The sequence below is a fragment of the Solea senegalensis genome, linkage group LG8, assembly GCF_019176455.1.
Source record: "Solea senegalensis isolate Sse05_10M linkage group LG8, IFAPA_SoseM_1, whole genome shotgun sequence".
Lineage (NCBI taxonomy): Eukaryota > Metazoa > Chordata > Actinopteri > Pleuronectiformes > Soleidae > Solea > Solea senegalensis.
The window spans coordinates 22,088,745-22,112,546 of NC_058028.1; the positions used below are offsets into that span (position 1 = coordinate 22,088,745).

The 23,802-nt window shown below is 39.5% G+C and overlaps 1 protein-coding gene across 5 annotated transcripts in view; it reads left to right on the forward strand.

Annotated features, from left to right (window-relative positions):
• Positions 1-23,802, forward strand: part of LOC122773623 (unconventional myosin-XVIIIa-like) — a 76,540-nt gene that overhangs the window by 14,872 nt on the left and 37,866 nt on the right. For all 5 annotated transcript variants that reach the window (XM_044032421.1, XM_044032423.1, XM_044032422.1 and 2 more), the window contains exons 13-21: positions 570-762; positions 1,646-1,732; positions 5,047-5,188; positions 5,275-5,434; positions 6,346-6,532; positions 6,924-7,131; positions 7,427-7,536; positions 12,762-12,827; positions 17,663-17,791. In XM_044032421.1, the coding sequence (XP_043888356.1) occupies positions 570-762; positions 1,646-1,732; positions 5,047-5,188; positions 5,275-5,434; positions 6,346-6,532; positions 6,924-7,131; positions 7,427-7,536; positions 12,762-12,827; positions 17,663-17,791 (1,282 nt within the window). The remainder of the gene's footprint in view (positions 1-569; positions 763-1,645; positions 1,733-5,046; positions 5,189-5,274; positions 5,435-6,345; positions 6,533-6,923; positions 7,132-7,426; positions 7,537-12,761; positions 12,828-17,662; positions 17,792-23,802) is intronic.

The following is a 23,802-nucleotide window of genomic DNA, read 5'->3' on the forward strand; positions in this document are numbered from 1 at the left end:
CTGCCTCACAACTTCACTTAGCGTTTGAAGAAAGGCTCATGTTTTTTTAATGTCTGTGTCCTGCAGGGTGTTTTTTATTTATGTTTATGTTTGTTCACCCCAGAAATCATCACATTATAGAAGTTTGCCCGAACTTTTCCAAACAATATTGATCATTACAGTTTACACACCCTTTATGAATGTATCCCAGATATTAGCATTCATTTCGGCTGGATCACTTGAGTATAAAAACGAGCAAATGAAACAAACAAAATCTAAATTTAAAGCGCTATAGAACCACTGACATGGAAAATAAACCTCGGCTATTTCTTTTCATGAAAGGAAAGTGTTTGCATTTGCATAAAGGAAATAATCTTATTTCTAAGTTATTACTATGCACACAAACTTTCCTTTATTATGTTCACAAGTTTTATATTTGTTCGGTTGTGTAGTGGATCGGTTTAATCAGAAACTGATTTTCTCCTTTTTGCACCTTTTGTAAATGTAATATCTTTGGATTGTAGATAACAAAAAACCGAAAGCTTTCTCGTGTCCAATCTTCATCTTCATGATATATTTGTGTTCCTCAGGGCTCTTAAGTCCAGCCAGCACTCTCTGTGCTCCCTGCTGATAGTGGACACTCCGGGTTTCCAGAACCCTCGGCTGGCTCAGCAGCAGCGGGGAGCCACCTTCGAGGAGCTCTGCCATAACTACACCCAGGAGAGGCTGCAGACCCTGTTCAATGAACGCACCTTTGTCCAGGAGCTGGAGAGATACAAGGAGGTGCTGCCAGGCTGACAGATCACAGTATTAAACACTAGCCTGAAGGGAACTTACACACACATTAGCACGTTGACTCCCCTTTCTGAGATTATGTAGAAAATCACATTAATTAGATACTGTCTATATCCACTTTTTCCACAAGTGCTTGTTGTGGCATCTAACCATGCAGAGAAATCAGGTTTACTAAAGATAGGTTTCCATCAACCTTTGTTTATGCACATTTTCATTATGCTCACACAAACACCTAATTCTTAAAGTATTGCATCAGAGTTTTTACACTTGAGGGATGCGAAGAAGTAATGCAATGGAAGTGGGACAAGAAAACCACAACACTCCTCCTTGAATATTAAGACAGTAGTTCATTCAAAGAGCAACAAAACGCCACCACATAACAACACCACTGGCACTTTTTATTTACATCAACAAGTTGTGCCTTGTTATCCTCATGTGGTGACTCAGACATGAACCCCACCTATTGGTGAACGAACTCTTGATATTTGCTTAATATCGTTTGATGGAAACACAGATAAATGTGTGGTTTGTTTTTTACAAAACATTTTGATCGAAAATGTACTTAAACGTGTGTTAATATTGAGTGGTTGTGTGGGAAAGATAAAATCTCAGATAGTTATTTTTAATCCCCCTGCATGGTTATATACCACTACAAGTAAATAAGTAGAAAAAGAACTTAATTATATGTCTATGCATAAACAAATAAGAATGATTGCATAAACACTGCACTCATTACAAACAAATAGCCACTTACACAACCCAATCTACAGCCTAGTAATAACAAAATGAACCGCTACACTTGTGATTTATTGATGAACTCCTCTTCTGTTGTAGATCACTAACCTTAGCCTTTGTCCCTTCCTGCATCTAGGAAAACATAGAGCTTGCTTTAGATGACATAGAATGCAGTACCTCGCGGTCTGTAGCAGCTATCGATCAAGCCTCGACCCAAGCTCTGGTAAGCATAAGAATCCTCACCACGCTGTGTCTGTTTCCGTGCGTCTCTGTGCGTGTGATGGTGCCGTTGTTTTCTGCGGTTACCAGAGATTGTCAGTGTTTTAATCCTTCCTCAAAAACATGAATGCAAATCAAGACGAAGCAAGATCAGAGAGAGGACAACAGGTGGGATGGATTATTCATTCCAGATTATCCCCTTGGCGCTTGGGACCACACATTTGCCTTGTAAACAAACATGTCCTAGTGGTAGTGTCAAGAAAGTTGTGGGATTGAACGTGACTCCAGGATGATCTTTGAAGTACACTGAATAAATAAGCTTTTAACAAGCTGTCCTTCTCTAAAGTGATGAGCTCATTTGCGCTGTTTTCTCTCGCGTGTCTTATTTTTATTCGTCTGCCATGTATTTGTTTTTACAACCCACAGCATTTTGTCAAATTAAATTTTTACCCTTAGAGAAAAAAGCCGACATTGATCATTTGTATGCTGTGCCAGGCCTCGTGCCTCCATCCACTTAATTTGGCTCTTGGTGCTTGTGGCTCATTTTAATGTAATTTGCTGCATTTCGTTTTTGGAATTCCTCCTACTCCAGTATTATTGATTGGGGTCCAGTTTGTGAGCAGTTTCACTCTTGTTGGCTTGAAAAGGTCTCAGTCTATCTGCTCATAAGTTGGCTTCTTGTTGCAAAGGCCAATGCAATCAATAGTGCTGCGAGTGTGTTTGGTTCCAGGTCTTTGCAGAAAATCTGCAGCAGTGATGTTTTATCACTGTCACGTGTGGTTTCAAAAAGTCCTGCAATTGAATTTACAGTTGTTTTTTCAGGGACTGCCAATGTCAAGTCAAACTTTTAGAAAAAAAGACATGCCATTGTAGCTACTCTCATGTTAAGTCAAATCAGTATTGAAGCTTTTTTTTTTTGTTTTCCTCTAATGATAGAAGTGACGGACCACAAAAGCCTCATTGAGAGGCACGTTTTAGTTCTAAGTGAATTAAATTTGCGATCAAACTCTAATTATCTCTGGGAAAGGTTCAAAGTTGCACCGCAGGTACACAGTGTCTCGCCTTTTCTCGGATAAGACATTTAATCTCTTTATTTAGACAAAATGATCCCTTTCAAGGACACTAAATTAAGAGTCTGTTTTTAAAAATGAAGAGGAATTTACGGTGCAGAATTATGTTTTTAAAAAAGAAAAGGAAAAGAGCAGCAGTCGTAAAAAGAATCGGCTGCATGAGGCCATCGGATGGTTTCACCACTCTCAAACTCAATTTCTTTCATAGATCAGTTTTCTTATTTCTACATGAAGCGACATTTGATCCAGTTTACGGAAAGACTGATTGCACTCCAGATGTATTATTTTGTGTAACAGAGTGAAGTGGAGAAAACTCTTATTATACTTGACATTTTATTGATGCCAGCAGTAAAAAATCTGTGATCCAGATTCTACTGAAACCACTTGGCTTCAGCTTTGTTTGGGTCTCGTTTCCCATGAACACAGGTGATCTGTGAAGAACTCCGAAACAAGGGAGACAATGGATGCCATTCTCTTCTTAATACTATAGGTACTGATTTGGTAGCATGAAAAAATACCCAACACATTCTGCTGAATAGGGATTTTGCTGAATCTGTATTTGCACTTTTTGGTAGAATAATTGCTCATGAAATTGCAGTTTCATCGATTAGTAGAGAAAGAAGTGTTGAAATTTCCATGCTGTCACTGTTGATGGCTGCTATCTGCAAGCATTTCATCTCTGGCCAATTACTGTGACTCTACGTCAATGTGTTGACTTTCCACACAATTTACCGGCTGACTCAGCCGTGATTTAGTGACTTGTTGTGAGACTAACAAGGTCTGAAGCATAACAGGGAAAGTTAATATGGCTGAAAAGTTAGAATGCCTCGCTTTTTGTTTGTTGTGCACCAGTTTTTGTCTATTAAATTTAATCAGCTTGGTGTTAATACATTAATAAGTACATGCTTTACATGCGTCTAGATGATAAACAAGGGATAATAGTCCCAAGTGTTTGCTTTGTGGAATGCCCTTGACTCAAAAAAGGGAAGTGGTTTTGGTATTAGTGATTGCTGGGGATTGCAGCTGGTGGAGGATATTCATTCTGTTCCTCAGTACACGTCAGCCATTGATTACTCCCTCACAGAAATTCAGTCACACCAGTTTCTTATTTAAATCTCCGTTTCATCACTGGTGGTGATCAAATGTCTGCACTTGCAATCAGAGAGACCAGAAGTCGTAGCTGGACGTCAATGATTTCCCACAGTCATCGCCAACTCTGTAATAATTAAAAAATGAATATCACTCTCTGCTAAAAATTAGAATGGAAAATATTATTTTCAACTCAATGCAATCAGAGAGAATGAAATATACTCTCCGTAACAATAAGTCTGACAATTACTTGGCAAATCAAATTCATGAGAACAAATGGAAGGCAACAATTTCAACTATTATGACTCAGCGGGGATGCCCAAATAAACAAAGTGTCAGCTTATTTCTCTCCAGTATTGATTTACCAGAGAAAAAACAAAAAACAAAAAAACAAGCCAATATAAAATCCCCAACTACAGAGGAGTGACTTTTAAAATCTCTGTTCAAAACCTGAACCTGATTACGAAAAGATGGCAAGGGACTGTGAAGGTGAAAATAGTCTTTTACAATGGCTATTGCAATATATATCTGTATATATGTATATATATATATGTATATATATATATATATGTATATATGTATATGTGTGTATATATGTATATATATTTAGCTTTAAATCAATATTCAATGTCTAATAGATTTAAAGCAATTGATTGGACATCACCATACAATTAACAAAACATTAACTTGCTTATATTTTAAAACAAATATTAAAATGTAAAGGTATAAATAGTTTCCATTATGTATGAGTAACATTCACATAGAGAACAGAACATGAAGCAAGAATTAAATGGTAGTCTTAGTGATGCTAATTGTTTGAAATTGCGTTTTTTTTTATTGGAAAACCATTGATTTCATATCTACTGAGACAATGTTTTTTCCACACGTCTGTTTATGCGGAACACGAGCAGCATCCATGGTCACAGGGAAACACAAACTCCGTATTGCTTAGATTAACTGCATCAGGATTGAAAACAAATGGAAACAGAAGGCCTGTCAGGTTTGGTTTGGGCTCCCTTCGCCGGAGTCAGGGTCAGATGGAATAGTGCGGCCCAACGCGTGCTGTTTTGTATTCCATAGCCTGCATTTTTTTCCATCAAGTGATTATAAAAAGACAAAAAAAATAGGTGACACTTGGGACTCTTCTTATCCGTCACAGGTCCGCACTCTGGCCAGGACAGACGAGGCTCGAGGCCTTCTGTGGCTGATGGAGGAGGAGGCTGTTCAGCCTGGCGGTTCAGAGGAAACCATGCTGGAGAGACTCTTCAGCTACTACGGCTCTGCACAGGGAGAGAACAAAGGCGAGCACTTCACTTGTTATCAGCAGCGCTGTGCGTGCTCCTTGCTACAGTGGGAAATTAATGAAAGCGTTTGTTTTGCTCTGCAGGTGCCAGTCAGCTGCTGCGAGGAGAGAAGCCCCACCTCTTCCTGCTCGGCCACAGCCACGGGACGAATTGGGTCGAGTACAACGCTCAAGGCTGGCTGAGCCACGCTAAACATAACCCTGCTGCCCAGAACGCTGCCACACTGCTGCAGGACTCCCAAAAGTATGTTAAAATAACAAGTTTGGTTTGGACCGTTCTCACTGGTCAAAACACAAGTGCAAATAGGTTTTTGACCAGACTGATAACTGAGAGTAATGAAATGGCCATTGAACTGAAAAAGGTTAGTGATAAATCATCAAATGTGGTTTACCTAAATGACAACAGAACATTTACTGTCTTACTTCTTCAAGTATCTCACCATGCACCTAGTTTTGATTTTCTTTACTCAAGTTTTAAGATTTCTGTCGCTGAGGCTTTTTCCCTCCAAACAAAAACAATGTAGGTCACTGGATTCATTACCCACTTTGATTTAGTGTCCCAACAAAATCCGATGTGACTCAAAATAGTAACAATTCAACAGCATTGTAGGCCTGCAACTATTTTTAAGATTTACTAATAGTTTGAGGTATTTTATATAAATATTAATTATTTTGAGGTTGTACAAAGCTTACGGAAGTGGATGGAAAGACATTTTATACTGCTCAAGACCACCTGTAGACCTACACACCCTGTTTGTGAAAATAACTAATGACTAAATCCTGATCCATAAATATTTATCCCAGATTTAACCAAAATGTTCAAAGAAATGTCATAAGAAAATGAGCATTAATGTGTGTTTACATCCATTGCTGAAGTTAGTTCATTTAGATTAGCAGGGGGAGATGCAAAGCAGGTCACTTTATACAACTTTGATGAGCAGAGTAGCATTAACTACAGCTGTAAATGACCATGTCAGGTTCCACTCCATCAGCTGAGAACAGAAATGTGAGGCTGCAGTTGATGCAGTCTGGTCTGAAGTCAACAGAGTCCATAAAGCTGCCTCTGTCTCAACAGACCAGGCTTCTGATGGTGTAACAGTACAGAGGATATTTGAATGACACTTCTAAACATAATTAATCTTAATTTTTCCACAGGAAGAACATCAGTGGGCTGTTCATGGGCAGGGCCAGCGGGGCCACAGTGTTGTCAGGCTCCATCGCTGGTCTTGAGGGCAGCTCCCAGCTCGCCCTGCGACGAGCCACCAGCATGAGGAAAACCTTCACTACAGGTGTGGCTGCTGTCAAGAAGAGGAGCCTCTGTATCCAGGTCAAACTCCAAGTGGTAAGCAAATACAACTCGATACTTGTCGTCACTTTTGTGGTGTCAAGTCAACAACAAAGGCAAACTGGGTCAGTTATTTTTGTTCTTGTTTCAGGGATTTAGTGAAGAAATAATGTAGATTATTATTATTTTTATAAGTGGAATACATCAAGCTGATGTGCTTAAGGAGATAGTTAAGGGAGATGCTGAATGAAGAAATATATAAATTGAGTGCCTATTAATTGTGTTTTAAAATCCACTGTACAAACATAATCCACAGGTGTTTCTTTTTACTGTATTTTGCATGAGTTCACCTCCTCTCACAGCATTGCAGGGCTCATCACACGGAGCTTGATGACATCACGTAATCCCACCGGCAGTAAAGTCACAGTCACTTTCTTTCTGCTTCTAGGATGCGCTGATTGACATGGTGCGTCGCTCCAAGGTTCACTTCGTCCACTGCCTGCTGCCCAAAGCAGAGGCTGTGGGAGGAGGCGGCGAGCCACGCGTGACACACGGAGAGAGTGCCGACTCGGGCCTTATGACTCTAGATGTCGGCCTCCTTAGGGCTCAGCTTCGGGGTTCAAAGCTGCTCGATGCTCTGCGCATCTACAGACAAGGTAAAGCGGCACTTGTAGTAAACTGTACCTTTGTTGTCTGTGTAGGTGTACATGGTAACGACTGTCAATTCTCAGTTTACTAACTAAGTCTGTTTGCTGTTTATCTGTTTACTTATCTGTAGTTGATTTCATGACAGCAAATGAAGATTCTGACAGTTTTAGGTATTTTCTAATTTCAGGTAGAAACAACAGGTAGAATGTGAGTCATTTCTTGGGCTGTATTTCTTCGTATGATTATAATTAGCATTTTACATACAGTACTGTTGGTTAACCTCGGTGCCTTATCTCTCTCCAGGTTACCCAGACCACATGGTATTCTCCGAGTTCCGTCGACGCTTTGATGTCCTGGCGCCGCACCTCACCAAGAAGCATGGCCGCAACTACATTGTCACAGATGAGAAGAGGGTGAGTTTTCGTAGTTTTCGTTCTGTTACGGTTCTTTTCCCACTCTAATCTTGAAAAAAACATCTTACTTTATTGGTCTTGGTATCATGGATTTTAAAGGATTGCCAATTTTAACTTTATATGCAACCTTGTCGATGGCTCTCTCAAACTCGAACGTGCTTGTTCCCACTGAAAACACGATTAAATATTAATTTGGTTCGTGTGTGCTTTTCAGTCAAAATGAACCACAGTGTGGCTTTGCAATGCTCTGACTCTCTTATTGTGGAGGAATAGAATCCATTTGGGTTTCTACACACATACAGCACCTGTTAATAGGACACATTCATTGTTGGTTTTCTTCTGCAATCTTTGTCTTATTCCAGTTTGTTTCAGTTGTGTGCAAAGTTTTTTGACAGTGAATGTGCTGCTGCATTACTGATGATATCATAGTTTTTATGTATCTTTATGTATTAAGTGCCAAAAACTTAAAATAGCCTAAATTAAACCAGTGTTTGGTGTGATTTGAAAAATAACCCACTCCAGATCTCTTAGGCACACTGGTGGGCCACGTTCGTGCTTTAGCAACTTCAGTGTCTTTATTCTCTTTATCTTTATTTATTATTTTAGTGAGGAGGTCATTGACATTACCGGTCTCAGCCATTCCCAAACTTAAGAGCATTTCAGCCCTTTTTTATTCCCTAAATGCTCTGCTGCTTAATCACACTCTTAAATCACAGCTCTTATGAAGATGAAAGGATCAACAGTGTCCTTGCATAATATTTATTTCATAATTGGACAGAAAATAATAACGGAACTTTGTATGAATCCCTTGCCTCTGTAAGATCCAAAACAAAGCGCCTCATAAATTATTCATGAGCTGTCCACCATAATCCAACCATACATACATAGTAATTTGCAACGCAAATTTAAAAAAAAAGAATTTCACAAAATGTTGAGGCTAAATTACAAAACTGAAATATATGCAGTACACGGTGGGCCTACACTTCACTGATCTACACTATCAAAAACAGGTGACTGTTTATTTAATAGAGAAAAAACAACATCCATCCGTCTTCTACCGCTTTATCCTCCACATGATGGTCGCGGGGGTGCTGTGCCAGTGTCAGCTGAGCATTTTTCTTTTTAAGTGATTTATGTTCCTTATTTTATGTAATAAACCTGGCCTGAATCTTAATAAAAATGTATTGGGTTTATTATCACATTTTCAGGTAAATGAGAATGATGATGTTCGGTCGTTTGTCTGTACGTCACGTTAATGATGCACCATAGGTGTGACATGCTAACTGCTGCAAGAACTTAGCCAAAAGGACAACATCGCTGACAGCCAATTAAAGCATTTTCCCACCAGCACTGTGAATGTTTAATGAGCGTGCCTGATAAATACACGCATGTTACGGATGCTGTATATGGGCTATTAGCTGAAGCACGTTGTTTGTCCGGACTTACTGTGTGACTTAAAGCTTTGATTACATTTTATGACCAATAAATGCAGAAAACTGGGTCATTCCAAAGGAGATCTTCTTGTTGCTATAAGAAAACACACACATACATCACTAGATTTTTTATTTCAAAACAGATACAGGTCTTTTGTGAATCCTCTATGGAGATGCTGTTTAGGAGGAATATAAATTACCCTTTCTTTTTAGAGTTGTTTTGAGAGCATGTTTTTGCAGAAAACACATACTGTACATTATGTAATATATAATGAAGAATATATATGTATATGTGTATATATGTGTATGTATATATGTGTGTGTGTATATATATACATGTATTTATACATATACATATATATATATGTATATGTATATATGTATATATATATACATTTTATATAGCAAAAGTATGCATCTTATCCTACAGTGTCCCAGATCCAATAACCGTGTGTTGGCCCTAATTTAATTATTTTTGACTGACAGATGGGATTTATCAACATTGCATGCATTCATCTTAGAGTAGAAATGATTGCTTCACACCCACCAGTGAGTGCACATAAGGAAAATTTTAGTGCCACAATATTCTTCTCTGAGAACATGTTGGAGTATAATATTCATATGTGGCTACTTTTCCTTTATCAACCAGCATCTCTGGGTAAAAATCCATTTCACACAGCATTAGTGTGTGTGGCTTTGTTGCACATGGACATCACTCCACTGAGTTATGTGACTTTTTTTAATCTTCTTACTCACCTGGGTTACTGCACAGTCACACCATTCAAAGCCTTGAAAGTAGAACAGGGTTTTGCCCTAAAACAAGCCGACACTAGTGCAGATTCTTTAACCGTCTGTACCAAAGTTTTGGCGATTCACAGGCGATTGATGACCCTCATTCCAGAACTGATTCAGAAGTTGTGACTGAGATGAAGCTGTTAATTCAATATTGAGTTAATATTTCATAGTGACATCATTGCTGCCACAGGGCCTGCAGTGAAAACCGAATGCTATAATTTCATAATCATTTTTTTCTTCTTACAATTTAATATTGGTGTAACGGCAAGATGGAAACAGATGACCTGCTGCGGCGACCCCCTTACGGGAGAAGCCGAATGAATGAGATTTTTAGGATGATCACAAATCACAGTTATATTGGTCAGTAAAATAGTTACATGACATTTTCATATGCAAAAGGCTGATGGTTTTGCACTGTGCTGTGTCACTGGAGTGACTTCCTATTTTGCCAAACAAATAAATTGTTGAAATATTAAAGCTGCAACATCTGGATATTCGCTCCTCATCCTCCACATTCAAATCCCTCTGTATGAACAGAATCACTTCATTTTACCTCTCCTCCTGCTCTCTTCTCCGCGCTGTCCTCTTCCTGCTCCAAGAGCGCTCTTCTGTGTAATTAATTATGATTGTGCAGGCTGGCAGCATACGGCTACTGTACTGATTAATTACCAGCAGTGGGAAGAGCTCTTTCTTTCCTCCTCTCCTCTCCCTCTGCCTTTTCATTCCCTTGTCTCTCTCCACTTTTTCCTTGTCTCATTATCTTCCCATTCCTTTTGTTCAGGCATCAGAGCAGTTTAGGAACATCCCTGAGCATATGATTAATGTCTTCTCCTCATTGTGCTCAGGCAGTATATAGCGGCATGATTAGCTTTTATGAGTGGGAGGTGGGGGCTGCTGGAGGGAAAGCATCTCCACATTAAGGCCCTCTGAACTTTGCAAGAGATTATTTGTTTTTCCCCCCTCAAAAAGGTATATGTATTTTTTCTGCATAAAAATGAATCAGATGGGTGCTTGTCTACCTATTTGCCTGTGTTAATTAAATGTGGAACGTGAAAGGACAGACTAAATCCACTCAGAAAGAGCCAGTGGCACCCACTGTGGAGTCAGATGTGAACAGTAGTGTGAAAGTCCATGTAGTTTTCCAAATTTGACAAATGATACACATATCTGCCATTATGCTGCATTCATGCATTTACATATCCATACAGATAACTGTCCCATTGTCTTTTTTTTTTATAAACATTGAACATAATTCAATTTATTTACACGTTTCAGCAACAGAGGGAGATTTAAAGTGAAAGTGTGTCTGTGTTGAAGCAGCAGTGGAGAATTATCACATGATGAGAGGAGACGACAAAGTGCCAATAATGGCTCATAGAACTATTATATACCATATACAACAACAAAGTGAAAGAGAAAACGGGGAGAGAAAGCGTTGGCAGACATTAGCTGAACTTCCCTGTGTTCTCTTTCATGTTCTGTCATCGGCTTCCTTTCCAGTTTCACGTCTATATTTTAACTGCAGGCTTTTGTTTTTTTTTATCCGGTGGATTGGTACTGTACTGGCTTTTTAGGAATGGCATAGTAAATGTTCAAGTCCACTGTGTTGAACTGCACATTTACAGGCCATCAGTGAAGTCAGTATTTAAATTGAACGTGTTTCATTAAACTTTGATGACAAAACAAGGTCAATGAATGCTGAAACAATTACTCCATTAATCGAATATCAAACGATTACTCAAGTAATCGTCAGCTTTTTTGCAGTTCGATAAATCGGTTTGAGGGTTTTTTCATGATTAAACAAAGTTTTCAGATTTTTCAGCTTCTTAAAAATGTGAATATTTCTGGTTTCTTTGCTCCATATAACAACGAAATCATCAAAACTGAATCATTTTGGTTTGTCCTCATTTCCAGGTTTGAAAAATACTGATCAACATTTTTACAAGATTGTCTGACATTTTATGTGCCGAACGATTACTTGATTAATCGGGAGAATAATTGACAGATTAATCGATGATGAAAATAATTGTTTTTATTTTAAATCAAGTGACATATTTTCAAATTTTCCCAAGCAGGCCAACCTCCTTGATCCACTCCGATCCTGGTGGAACCCTCATTAGTTCCACTAGAACAGCCAGGGTTGTTGAAGTGTAAGGGTAAATACCTGACACTTTAACTCGGAGAAGCTGTTTTTTTTTTTTTCTTTCTTTCTTTATTTTGTTGTTTTAAAACCGCAAACGTTTCCCATATTTGCTGGATGTGTTCCAATAAAGTGTGGCTTTCCACAGCACTGTACAGTATGTCATCGTGTGATGCCGAAATTTGTGTCGTGTTTGGTGTGAACACACCATTACTTTAATATTAAAGTTCTTTGCTGCACTAATAGTAACTACTGCAGCAACCAAAATGACCAAATGTGATGTCCAAATAGGACATTTAAAGAGGTAATTAGATCAAGATAAAATATGTCACAAAACATTAAATGTTTTTTTGACAATGTCCAATCATGATTTGAACTTTTCTCCACGTTAAAATTACCAGAAATAATCTGTTTGTGAATTAATAGCAATCGCAATATCTGTCAGAAGATTTTTTTATCACACAGCTGTCTTCTAAAAAATTCTTCTATTACGTTATTACTTTCATTATTTAATATAATAAACAAAAGTAATAAAACATAAAGTAAATGACCCTCTGATATCAACTTTCTTAATGTATATTCTCACCGTCATCACCACAGCCTTCATCCGAATCCTGAGAGAAAAGGGACTTGAGGGTTTTCTTTGTCTGCCTTGTTTTTTGCTTTCAGCTTCCTCGAGGCAATCCAAGGGGAAGTTTGTGTGTGTGTGTGTGTGTACTGTCCTTTGTTGCTATGACACCATTTCATCCTCCTTTGGGCACCCATGTCATGTGATCCTGCCAAGGTCCGAGGCCCTGAACAAACTGGGGTTGTTTTTGTTTATCTGCATACTGAGTGTTTGTTTTGTTGCTTTGCAGGCAGTGGAGGAGTTGCTGGAGTCCTTGGAGCTTGAGAAGAGCAGCTACCACATGGGGCTGAGCCGGGTGAGTGGAGGGACTTTTGTAACACATGCACACCTTTCGTCTAGCTATGCACGTAAGAGCCGTTACTCAAATTGTGACCAGGCCTTCATTAGCATCAACTTCAGACAGAAGCCGTAAATTGAAACGGGCATAGATTACAGACCATGATTAATGCTGATTAATTCCAACCATGTTGGGATTCACTTGAACCTCGCAATGTCTCATTGGATGAAATCCCTTCATTTCCCTCAAGGATTCTAATGTCAGACCTGTGCAGGATCCACTGCAAAAGTTTTACAATAATAAATGAACAGCAATTCACTTCAACTTGGTCATTATGCAATACATTTCTATACGTGGCATACATTTTGTGTTGCTCTCCAGTACAGGGTAAATAACATCAGAATAAATATCATCCTAAAACAGGGAAACGGAAAAGTCCTGAGTAAAAACTAAATATAATATCAAATCAGGCAAAAGGATTAAGAAGTACTAAGTTCAAAGCAAAGGAAATTTGCAAAGAGAAAGTTGAAGTGATTGTGAAATAATAAGATTAAAGTGAAATTTGGAAGCTTTCCAGTAGGAAGGAATATAACTCCTCCTGTTCAGAGTGAAGTAGTCTTTGAATTTGAGATGTGCAGGACGAGTTTTCATGACAGCTCTTTGAAGAGACTAAAAATGTTTAGGGTATGAAAACAAAATAGAGCAGCAATTCGAGTATGAAAACATTGTGCAGCAGTGATGGACATAGTACTGATTAGAATGTGTCGACCATTGAACAAAGCAATGTTTTTATTTTCTAGAAAACATACCCTTCGCTTTTGATGTCATTGTTTTGGAGGCGGTTGTCAGATCATTGCAGGAAACTCTGAAGTTTGACTTCATAGCAAAGCGGCATGGGCAGCTCGTCCCGACAAGACAGGCATGTCTTTTGTGTTGACATCAAGTCCTGGCTCCAAGTCCTGCTGTCTTGTCACTCTGTGACACCCTCAGCTCCCTAGATAATTAGAGTTTTTTTCTCTCCATTCCATTCACCGACCTCTCTAGCAGAAGGCGTGGCAGGAATCGAGAAATCGATGCTGTTTTGTTCCTACATAGTGACAAGTCTTCACTCTTCCATTCTGACCGCCAGTATTCCTGGTGCGTCTTGTTTTTAATCTTTCTCTTTTTATGGGCAGGGTCTGATCTTTGTGGCTCGCTGTGTCTGTGACCCCTGCCAAGCCGCATCAGACGCTGCCAAACTCAAACTCTTTGAGATAAAAAATAAATAAATGAAAAAATCCACCAGCTAATCACAAGGGAAAGGACAGGCTGATGGTTTTGTTAATTAGATCTGTGGATGTCTGTGGAATAGAGAACAGTGTGCAAGTTTCTTGGCAGTTATTGTGAGGAGTTTAACCTTGTCTATGTGTTGGTGCAAGGTGTGTGTTGCTCTATAATCAGGCCACATGTTTTCCCAACTATATATAAGTTTCAGTTTAGATTATTGTTCTCTGTTGTTCATGTGATGCACAGACGTCCAAACCACACACATGGACACAAAAGACGTCCAACCCACACACTGGGTATGTCATTTGTATGCTGCAATTTCACCATGTACATCATTCAGTATGGTGGAACAGTTCGAATAAATTAGCTGCATTAACCTGGATAATTACAAATATGTTGGGCTAGGTCATTGATAGCACATACTTGAAAAAAACACTGGGTAAAAACAATCACATTTGTTTAAAAGCTATGTAACAATCATTCACATCGCATGGCATTATCCAGCTTGTTATGTGGCAGATCTTAAGGTATTAAGTCAAAAGTGGAGCTTAGATAAAAGCAATATTTGAATTATGCTAAATCAACATAATCTTGAGTTGATCTCTTTGTTTTGTCATGATGCGGACCTCACACTCCATTTCTAAAGAGAAAGCACCACTGGATTAGTTAAGATACATTGACACATTGCATGCTATTCTTCCAGTACCCCAGGTCATTACCACTTTATAGTAAGGCTACACTTTTTTTTTGACATTTTTAACACTTTTGAATATACACTGTGCTGCTGTACTGCAAATTCCCAGTACAGCAGTTGGCAACCATCATGGAGTAAGCTTCTCAGTTCAGATCCCAGTTTGACTGCAGCCTTCCTTCTATGTGTATGTTTTTCTATTATGTGCACGCTTTCTCTGGGTAATTACTCCCATGGTCCAAAGACAGACTGGTTGGGTTAGGTTAATTGGAGACATAGGTGCACACAGTTGAGCTGGTGACCTGTCCAAGTTGGACCCTGCCTCTCACCCAATATCAGATGGGAATAGCTTTCACTCCCCCAGCGACAACTCGAAGGATAATCAGTATAGATGGATGGGGTGGACATGGTCACATCTCATGGTTCTGTCATCAACAACATACATTTCAGTACCTTAGCTCCACTGTCAACACACTTACAGCCTCTTCCATCAGCAAGTAAACCCATCCAGTACTTTTTCAGTCTGTGACAAAAAGCAATCAGGTTCTTTAAGATAACGCGCATTGTTTATACTGTCAATAGTTAGTGCCACTCAACATTACTGCCAAGCGCTGTGATATAAATGCAACTTGGTTGTAGTCAGTGTGGTTCAGAAAGTAGCTATAGCAACAGAGGCTTTACCTACTTTATATACCTACTAGAGGCTTTTTTGTTGAAACAGCAGTTATCCATTGCAATACATGGCATTAGGACACACAATCCTTTCAGTTATTGTTGTACTGCAGTTTTATTGCAGGGTGGATTATGAACCAACATTTAAGTGTCGCCCATAACACATGAAATGTGGACCACCGTTTACTGCCAAACTGTCCCCTTGCTTCGCTGCCAACTTGTTTGTGGCTCTCTGCCTGGTATCATTTGAGCCATCCCTGAAATGACTAATGGGTCTCCAAGGAGCACAGCATTTGTGTTCAGATGTGTTCTCTCCTCTCAGGCCAGTTTGACATCATCTGCTCACGGCAGCATTTCCCACAGGAGAATTTAGTGATGCTGGTTGAATCATGCTGGTGGAGGGGTGGAAATAAAGGATAGCTGTTATATAAAGAAGTCACTTGTGCTTCCCCAACCATTATACTGTATATTCAACAAAATTCCTAATAATAAATAGTTATTTTGGTGCAGGAGAGTGAGTGGTATACAAACTTCAAGCAGGAAATGGTTGCAAGAAATAGCAGGAAACATGCTCTCAAAATATTGTAGACTTCAACAGACGTAGATTTTATCAGGTGAGTTAGTTATAGATGGCTCAAATCTGTTTGTCCTTTTATATCTGCTTGCAGCCATGGTATTGGCTGCTTTTTAAATTGTCGATTAAGATCTAGGTTCACAGAAAAAGGAAAAAAAGACAGATGCTGTACATGGGCCTCCTGCTAAAAGAGATATAAACAATGTCAGATGAAGTACTTCTTGTTCTCCCAACCTTTCAGCAGAGACAAGTCATCTCCAATGCTCTTAATATTGAACTTTTAGGAACATCTAGACCTGGATTAGACCAGTTGGAAACCAAAATTTCAGTTTCCTGCCAGAAACGATTAATAGCAGATAAAGTGAACAATGATTCTCAGTGGTCATGTTCAGAGAGAGAATGAAGGCAACAATGAAGGGGCCATATGAGAAATTATCAGCTCCTCTCCAGCTAATATTTATCATCTTCTTATCAGCTGAACCTAAGGGTTCACAACCATTTTTACCAGTTGTCAGACCTGAACAGCTTCCAAATAGACAGGCTACACATTTGGTGGACGTGGCAACACTACAAGCAAACAATAATTGAACTGACCCCTGTTTTTAATATCATGTAATGTAGTACATCTGGGCCTGAAAATGCTTGCAGGCTGTGTGAATATTTACGACACATTCTTTTATAGACAGGAAGTCCCATGGTGCACATGGAGTCTATTCTAAGCTGTACATTTTTGCTTTGCTCAGCCAGATTTAATAATTACCCTCAGAGTAAAGAACTGCCACATTGTCTCAAGGACAAAGCGTTAGTGAGTGTACTTGTATAAAGAGCTGCCAGGTAATTTTGGCAGCTGAGGAGCAGTGCAAAGGTGTCTCTCCTAAGACACCAATCATGTAGGAGTTGGAGGCATCATAACAAAGATTTTTATACGGGACACCCCGTGTCAGCCCATCCTCATATGAAATTGTGCTCTCATGTTCTCATTGGCATTCAGGAAATGGCCCTGCCTCCCAAATGAAAGACACTCGAAACCTTTTGGATGTGGTTAAAAATTTGGATCACGGTGGTGGCCTGATACCAGGCCTAAGAAGAACTTTGGATTCAGTATTTTGTATTGTTCAGAGCTGCATTTGAAGAGACAGATGCCTTTGTACTTTCCGTTAAGCCAAACTGTGCCAAAGTGTGGCTCAATCATCAGTGCCTCCTGATCAGTATATATCCACTGTGTTGTGTAGGCAATGTGTGCCAAGTATCAGTTGGTGGGTAAATCATTGAGCATTGCGGTTTATTCCAAAACATGTTTGCATTTGCTTCAATTGCATTTTATTGTATGCAAATCCTCACCTAATCCACCTTTGCTAAGCACATTTATAGCTATATAGAGATTTGGAGTTGAAGCCATTGCCATATGTCTCCATCCATTAGTTTTTTTGCACAAAAAGTTGCAACAACGGATAAAAAGTTACTGTGCAAAGTTTCAAGTTTTTTGTTAACGGAATGGGGGCTGCACAGTATTATTCATAACTTAAGTTATAAGTTAGTTTTTCACTGTCACGTTGCCAATCTTTGTGGAAACTGTACTTGCCATGTGTGTCTTCTTCAAGAGAGGAGTCGTGTGTGACTTTGTCGGCACCCTTTCATCTCCACCTGCAGGTCTTCTTCAGAGCGGGGACTCTATCTAAGCTGGAGGAGCAGCGGGACGTTAAGACCAGGAGGAACATCTCTCTGTTCCAGGCTGCCTGCAGAGGATACTTGGCCCGACAGGCCTTCAAGAAGAGGAAGGTAAGAGACAGTAGGAAAAATCTATCAATATATCTGAAGGCTGTTGGGCTTTCTTTCTACTGGTTTTGCAACTTTGCAACCTCTAACTGCCAAAATCATTTCCTGACAAACTTGTACCAGATATGACGGTAATTGTAATGACTTATTCTATCGACGTCAGTAATATGTATTTAAACACGTCTGTACACTTCACCTTACACAAGGTGTCCATGGCGTTGCCTATTTTCTGGTCGCCGTTGAAAAGACAGAGCAGTAGCAAGACGCTGGTATGGACATAGGTACTTTTCTTCAGGGCTAGTGATGTGTTGATGTGTCATGATAAGCAGCCCTGCGTGAAAAATGTGATACCAAAAAAACCCCCAATGTTTTAGATACTGAACAACATAGTTCCTTTGTGCCTTAAATCGAGTTGTCTCTGCCACAATCCCAGTTGCTAAAAGAATAACAGTGATAGCAAGGGACCGATATAACATGCTTAATGCCAAAGTATCAAGGTATTTCTGTCTTGTAGTATTAAGAGATAAGACAGAGTTTCAGCTGTTGTGGCATTTTGTCTTGAAGTTCTTAATTAACTCTTTGGGAATACTTATTTATTTATGGCCTTGGGAAACTACTTGAGGAATCTTGGGGGAGAGAGCTCAGTGCTGGTAATAGTAAAATGATTTCCTCTGAGATAAACTCTGCCATCTCTTTTATTTCCTTGTGGCTCCTTGAATCCCCCACCAGCCCCTGGTTCCCCTTCTCCTTTAGCGTCACATAAAATCTAAGCTTCAGATCTCCGCTCCCAAGTGATCAGCTGTCAGTCTGTCACAGTAGAATGGACAGAGAGCTGTCAGCCTGCTGCTCCATTCCAGACGCATGCGTATATTTTTCTGTATGCTTGGGCAAATTACACATTTTGTTGATTTTTAAATGGAAATAAGTAAAACCCATAGACTGTGCATACAAATGAATGAAGTCATCAGTTCACAAAATAAACTCCTGTTGTGAAACCTTACGTATTGCAGTTTGACTGGCTCCATGTCAGTTTTTGAAACTAGAAATTCACAGACGTCACCTGCACCCAGGCGCCTATTAGACAATACCAGCTGTCAATCACACTGGTGTCCACCCATATGTGCTGTGATTTGTCTGTTCTCTCCTCAATGGTAACAATGTTATGTGTTATTGAAGAAGACCTGAAAGTAGCAATTCATACCATTAACTCCTCAGGAACATTATAATACTTTTAATGTTACAACTAGTAAAGTAAAATGGTGTTCTCTCTGCAGCCTGCTGAGTCGCCCCCTGGTGGCTATTTGCTACCTCCGTCCTACTCCCTGGGCTTTACTCTCCATTTTTTATATACATATATTTTCTATGGCAGTGTCTTGTTTTTGTGTCTGTGGCAACATTCGAGTACCCAGAGTGATCTATTTTACATCACGACTGAGCAGCCGAGGCGGAGGAAGCACATGGTGCAAGTAAAGCAGGATGGCAACTTCATACAGTGGGAGTATGGCTGAAAACACCAGTTTTCAGTAACTTTCAGAAATGGATTCCACTGTTAAAGGACTTCACATTTGTGTTTTAATCATGATCATGATATCAGCTTCTCGTACATGTGATTGGTTATGGAAAATATGTGCTCTGCCAACAGCAATCGAGAGCTCCACATTTGAGCTACTGTATGACTGCACATGTTCGTGGTGCACGAATCAGCTCCGATGTCACCTAAAATGACTTGCACATATTAATCTGCTGATAAACTGATTATGAAAGCAGTAATATTTTGCCCATCCATTATGCATTATCTCGCCCACTCACAACTCACCCATTTTTAGTCTGAATATGTTATTTTTTTCTTTAAAGCAAGCACGAGAGAAACCACACCAAAGAGTCTGCAAACTGAAGACAATTCATGAAAAAACACTGGGTAAAAAAAAAGGTTGAGGCAAAAAATGTCACAAAGTAGTTGTTGCCTGTGCTAAAGTTTGGGCACCTTCCTACTCATTAAGAACTTCATTAGCTCATTAGGCCTTAAGACACTCATTAATATGTGCAGGGGAAGGTCAGCGACAGTAGACGTTTTCAGCTGATGACAATTTTAGAGCTGATGATTCCTTTCACTCTTAAAACTTTGTGGCAACTATGGACTCCTCCAGGCAACTGACCTAACATCTGAAAAAAGAGCTAATTGATTTCCTTCAGAGTAGCAGGGGAGGCTGTAAAAAGACATCAAAGCTCGTCAAGCTTGAAACTTTCAGTTTGAAATGTCAAGGACGACCGTGGAGGACATGACAGGATGTGACATCCCAAGAAGACTTTCAGGTTAGTCTGGGAAGAGAGGTAAAGCCCCCATGACTGTAGAGGAGCTGCAGGAGGGATTAACTATCACAGAAGTGCTGGAGTATTTTTTGGGGAAAATGCTTTAATCAGGTGAAGTTAAAAACAAGCTTTTTGGCCACAATATCTGAAGATGTGTTTGAAGATAAGATAAGTCACATATGATGGGCATTAAAACTGTAGTTTGTAACTTTTAAATGTCACATTCAAACATTGCCTAATAAGTTAGGCACAATCCTGATGAATCCTTTCAGCCACGACTGTGACTAAAAACATACAGTACCTCCCACGGAAAGTGAATTCTACTGTTCAAATCTTTCAGCAGTTTCATGGGATACACACTATGGGTAAATTCTGAATGCATACATCCTGCAGTCAGTCTAGAAAGTAAAATTCTTTACACTAATGATTCAAAGCACTTCAGAATCCAACACCTTGTACTGCAGGATAAACCATTTGGAATGGCTCCCACAGTCCCTTGAGTTTAACATCACTCAAAATCTGTGGGCAAGTCTTAACAATCCTTTGTGTACATGACAGTCGAAAATATCTAGTAAAAGACGGTTTAGAAACTGTTGATTAAAACAAGAAACGACATAAGCTTTTTGACATTATAACGTGGTCTACGTGTTTACGCTTAAATGCCTCTTTTTCAGTTGTCCCCAATCCAGCAGGAGTCACTAGAGCAACAACAAAGTTTAAATCTGTCCCCACAATCGCTTCCTACTCGCAATCAGTGTGAACAGTTGCCTTCAATGATCCCTGGTCCTTATGTTGGTGGGCGAGTGCTTCATGTCGCTAATGTCGTAAATGTGTTTGTTGAAGACCATCATTGCATTTTAGCTTTATAGGACGCTTCACAGTCAAATGAAAAGGAGTTCAAACCCAAGGAGAGACATTTGCATTGTAGCCAAATGAGCTTTTTGGATGCTTTACAAGTTGCCCTTGTCGAGGACTTTGCTATTTTCTTCTGTCTGCACACTGTGGGCCGTGTGTTTGTGTGTGTTGTTTCACCAGAGTGAGCCTGACAAGTGGAAAACCCAGCTGCTGCACACTGACTGCCTCTTAAAGAAGCCAGTGGGGATCTGTTTACTTTTTCTCTCCGTGTGTGTGTGTTTGTGTATCCGAAGTTTTGATGCTGCTTGTGTGAGTTTTTTTATTAATTTGTTTGGTACACAGTATCTTTGTGTCCCTGTCCTGCTCTCATTACCATGTCAGTTTATTCTTTCTTGCCACATTGGGCTCAAGCCTGTCAACTAAAATTACTTTTCTAGAACATTTGTGTTTCACTTCACTACTGCCCTGAAAGACTAAGCGTGAGCCTCCACTCTTGGGGTAAATAGTAATCTCTTATAGTGGAAGCCACTTGGAATTTATTTCATTTTTTGTGACCACTAAGAGCCAATATATTGTAGAACAATCTGTTAAATCTATTTTCTCCTCAGCCTGAAAACAATTGGATTCAACACAGTTACGTGTTCCTAGATAAAAAAAGAAACATGGTTATGTTGTAGTGTCAGTACTGATAAGCATCATGCTTCCTTTTGGTAGGGTTGAAAGTACTGTATCTAGTAGCTGTGGTGGTCTCAAGGAAGATATAGGATTTGGAAATTCCAACACAAATACCATGGCTCCACTCTAGGTACATAACTGGTGTTAGATGGCAGCACCATATATGGCTTTAAAGTTCAGTGTGTAACATGAAGAAGGGTTTATGAAATAAAACACCATAAGTATGTTTGTATAAGTATCAAAAAAAATTGAAGCTATTTTAAGTACTTAAGGATAGGAATTAGCTTTTCAGAGGCTGCCATCTCGCGTAGCTATGTCTCTACAGCAGCTTGAACTGATGAGTCAGAGCAAGCATTTCCCATTTTTGAAGCAGGGGCTTATGCAAATTAAGCCAAACCGCTCCACCCATATGGTTGATGGTTCATAAGCCGTAAACCCAACCAATGAAGGAGGAGGAAGAAACAAATTATTACAGTGTAAGGAAGTGATGTCTCCCCCATTTTAGAATCACTAGAGTTTGAAGCTAGGGTCTGTAAGTGCAGAAAAGCTCGTTTAAAAAGAGACCACGTTACCCAAACCCTCACAAAGCTCCGCCAAAACACTGGAAGTTGTTGCCCATCGTGGAACCAGCTTGTTCAGTCCATCATTCCATGTGGTCTGAACAATAGAATTTGTACTGTACTGTGAGGGCTTCAGAAAACGTTATCTATTTATTGATCGCTGTCAGTATGTGAAAAGGATTTCAACAAATACAATGAAAAGGTTTTTCCACAAACAAATTACAGACCCTAGGTTTAAAGATGAGCACTTTAATATGTTTAACGCTGACTCATAGTTTTGTCACTGATAAACATCCACGTAGAGCGGTTGATTTGAATACACTTATGCTTTCTTTATATCACAACACAAATTCAATTAGTTTGGTACACCATCTCGTCTGTTTGCCTACCCCGGGGAACCACCCCACCCCTCCAAGTCGTCCCTCCTGCCCAGGGGAGCAGCATTCAACGCACTCCAGAAAATAAATGAGAAAGAGAATGAAAAAAGTGGGAAAGAACGGAAAGCTCGGAGAAAAAGAGACTGTGCCTCGCCATGCGGGAATAGACAAATACAGAGAAATCCTCTGGCTGCTTTGAGGCCCTGCAGTCTCTCTCCTCTGTCTCTTTCTTCTCACGGGGAATAGTTGAGAGTGGAGGAGCATCGGGGATTCCACTGCCAGTCAACACTGAATCTAATTAAATAGTTTCCTAAAGGCAGAATTTCATAACCTGGTTACCACAGTGCATGAATGCATATTCTCCAATCACACTAGTAACCTGGCTAAGCACAGGCTAGAAAGAAATGAAGAATAGTACTTAATAGTCCAATCAAGGCTAATCAAATATTCCAAGGCATCTTGCCTGGTAAGGCAAGAAAGAAAGAAGCCCAACGGATCACACAATGAGCAAACACGAGACAACAGTGGACAGTATGAAGACTTTTAACCGGAAGAAATCTCTGACAGAACCACACTCAAAGTGGTGCAGCCATCTGCCTCGGCCGGTTGTGGGGGAAGAAAAAAGAGATAACAAGGAGAGATGAGAGATAAATCAACATATCAACAATAAAACAATACAACTATTATGTTAAAATAGAAATAAATAGGAGGAAAAGGAGAGAGAACAAGAGTAAGAGGATACATGAACCAACAGCAAAGAACAAAACAAACCAGTATAACAAAAACATGGGCGACCAAGAACGGACTAAGCCTCCATAATAAAACAAACAAAAAAGTTAAACAAAAAAGCACAAGAAATCATAGAACAAGAGAAAAGTAAATTATAATAGTCCATGACTGTGCAGTGGGGCCAAGTTGTCTAATCTAACTAGTAATAAAAGCCAGCGAAAAGTTCTTTGAATTGCACATTAGAAGAATCTAACCCTTTTTAGATGTATGTGCAGTTTTTTTTTTGTACTTCAACAATGATCTAAATTGTAGGGCTGCCTTGCTGTAAAGATGTTTCGAAGAACAAAGAAGAAAAAAGAAAAATATTCTAGTGGCATTTTTTTTTTCCCTCACCTGACATAGACGGTTTCTGAAACCTATTAGAACCTTTCAGGCTTCTTTATGTGTTCGATCTAGTTGACAAGGAGATGAATAGTATGTTTACTTATCAAGTGCAGCTGCTCCTCGA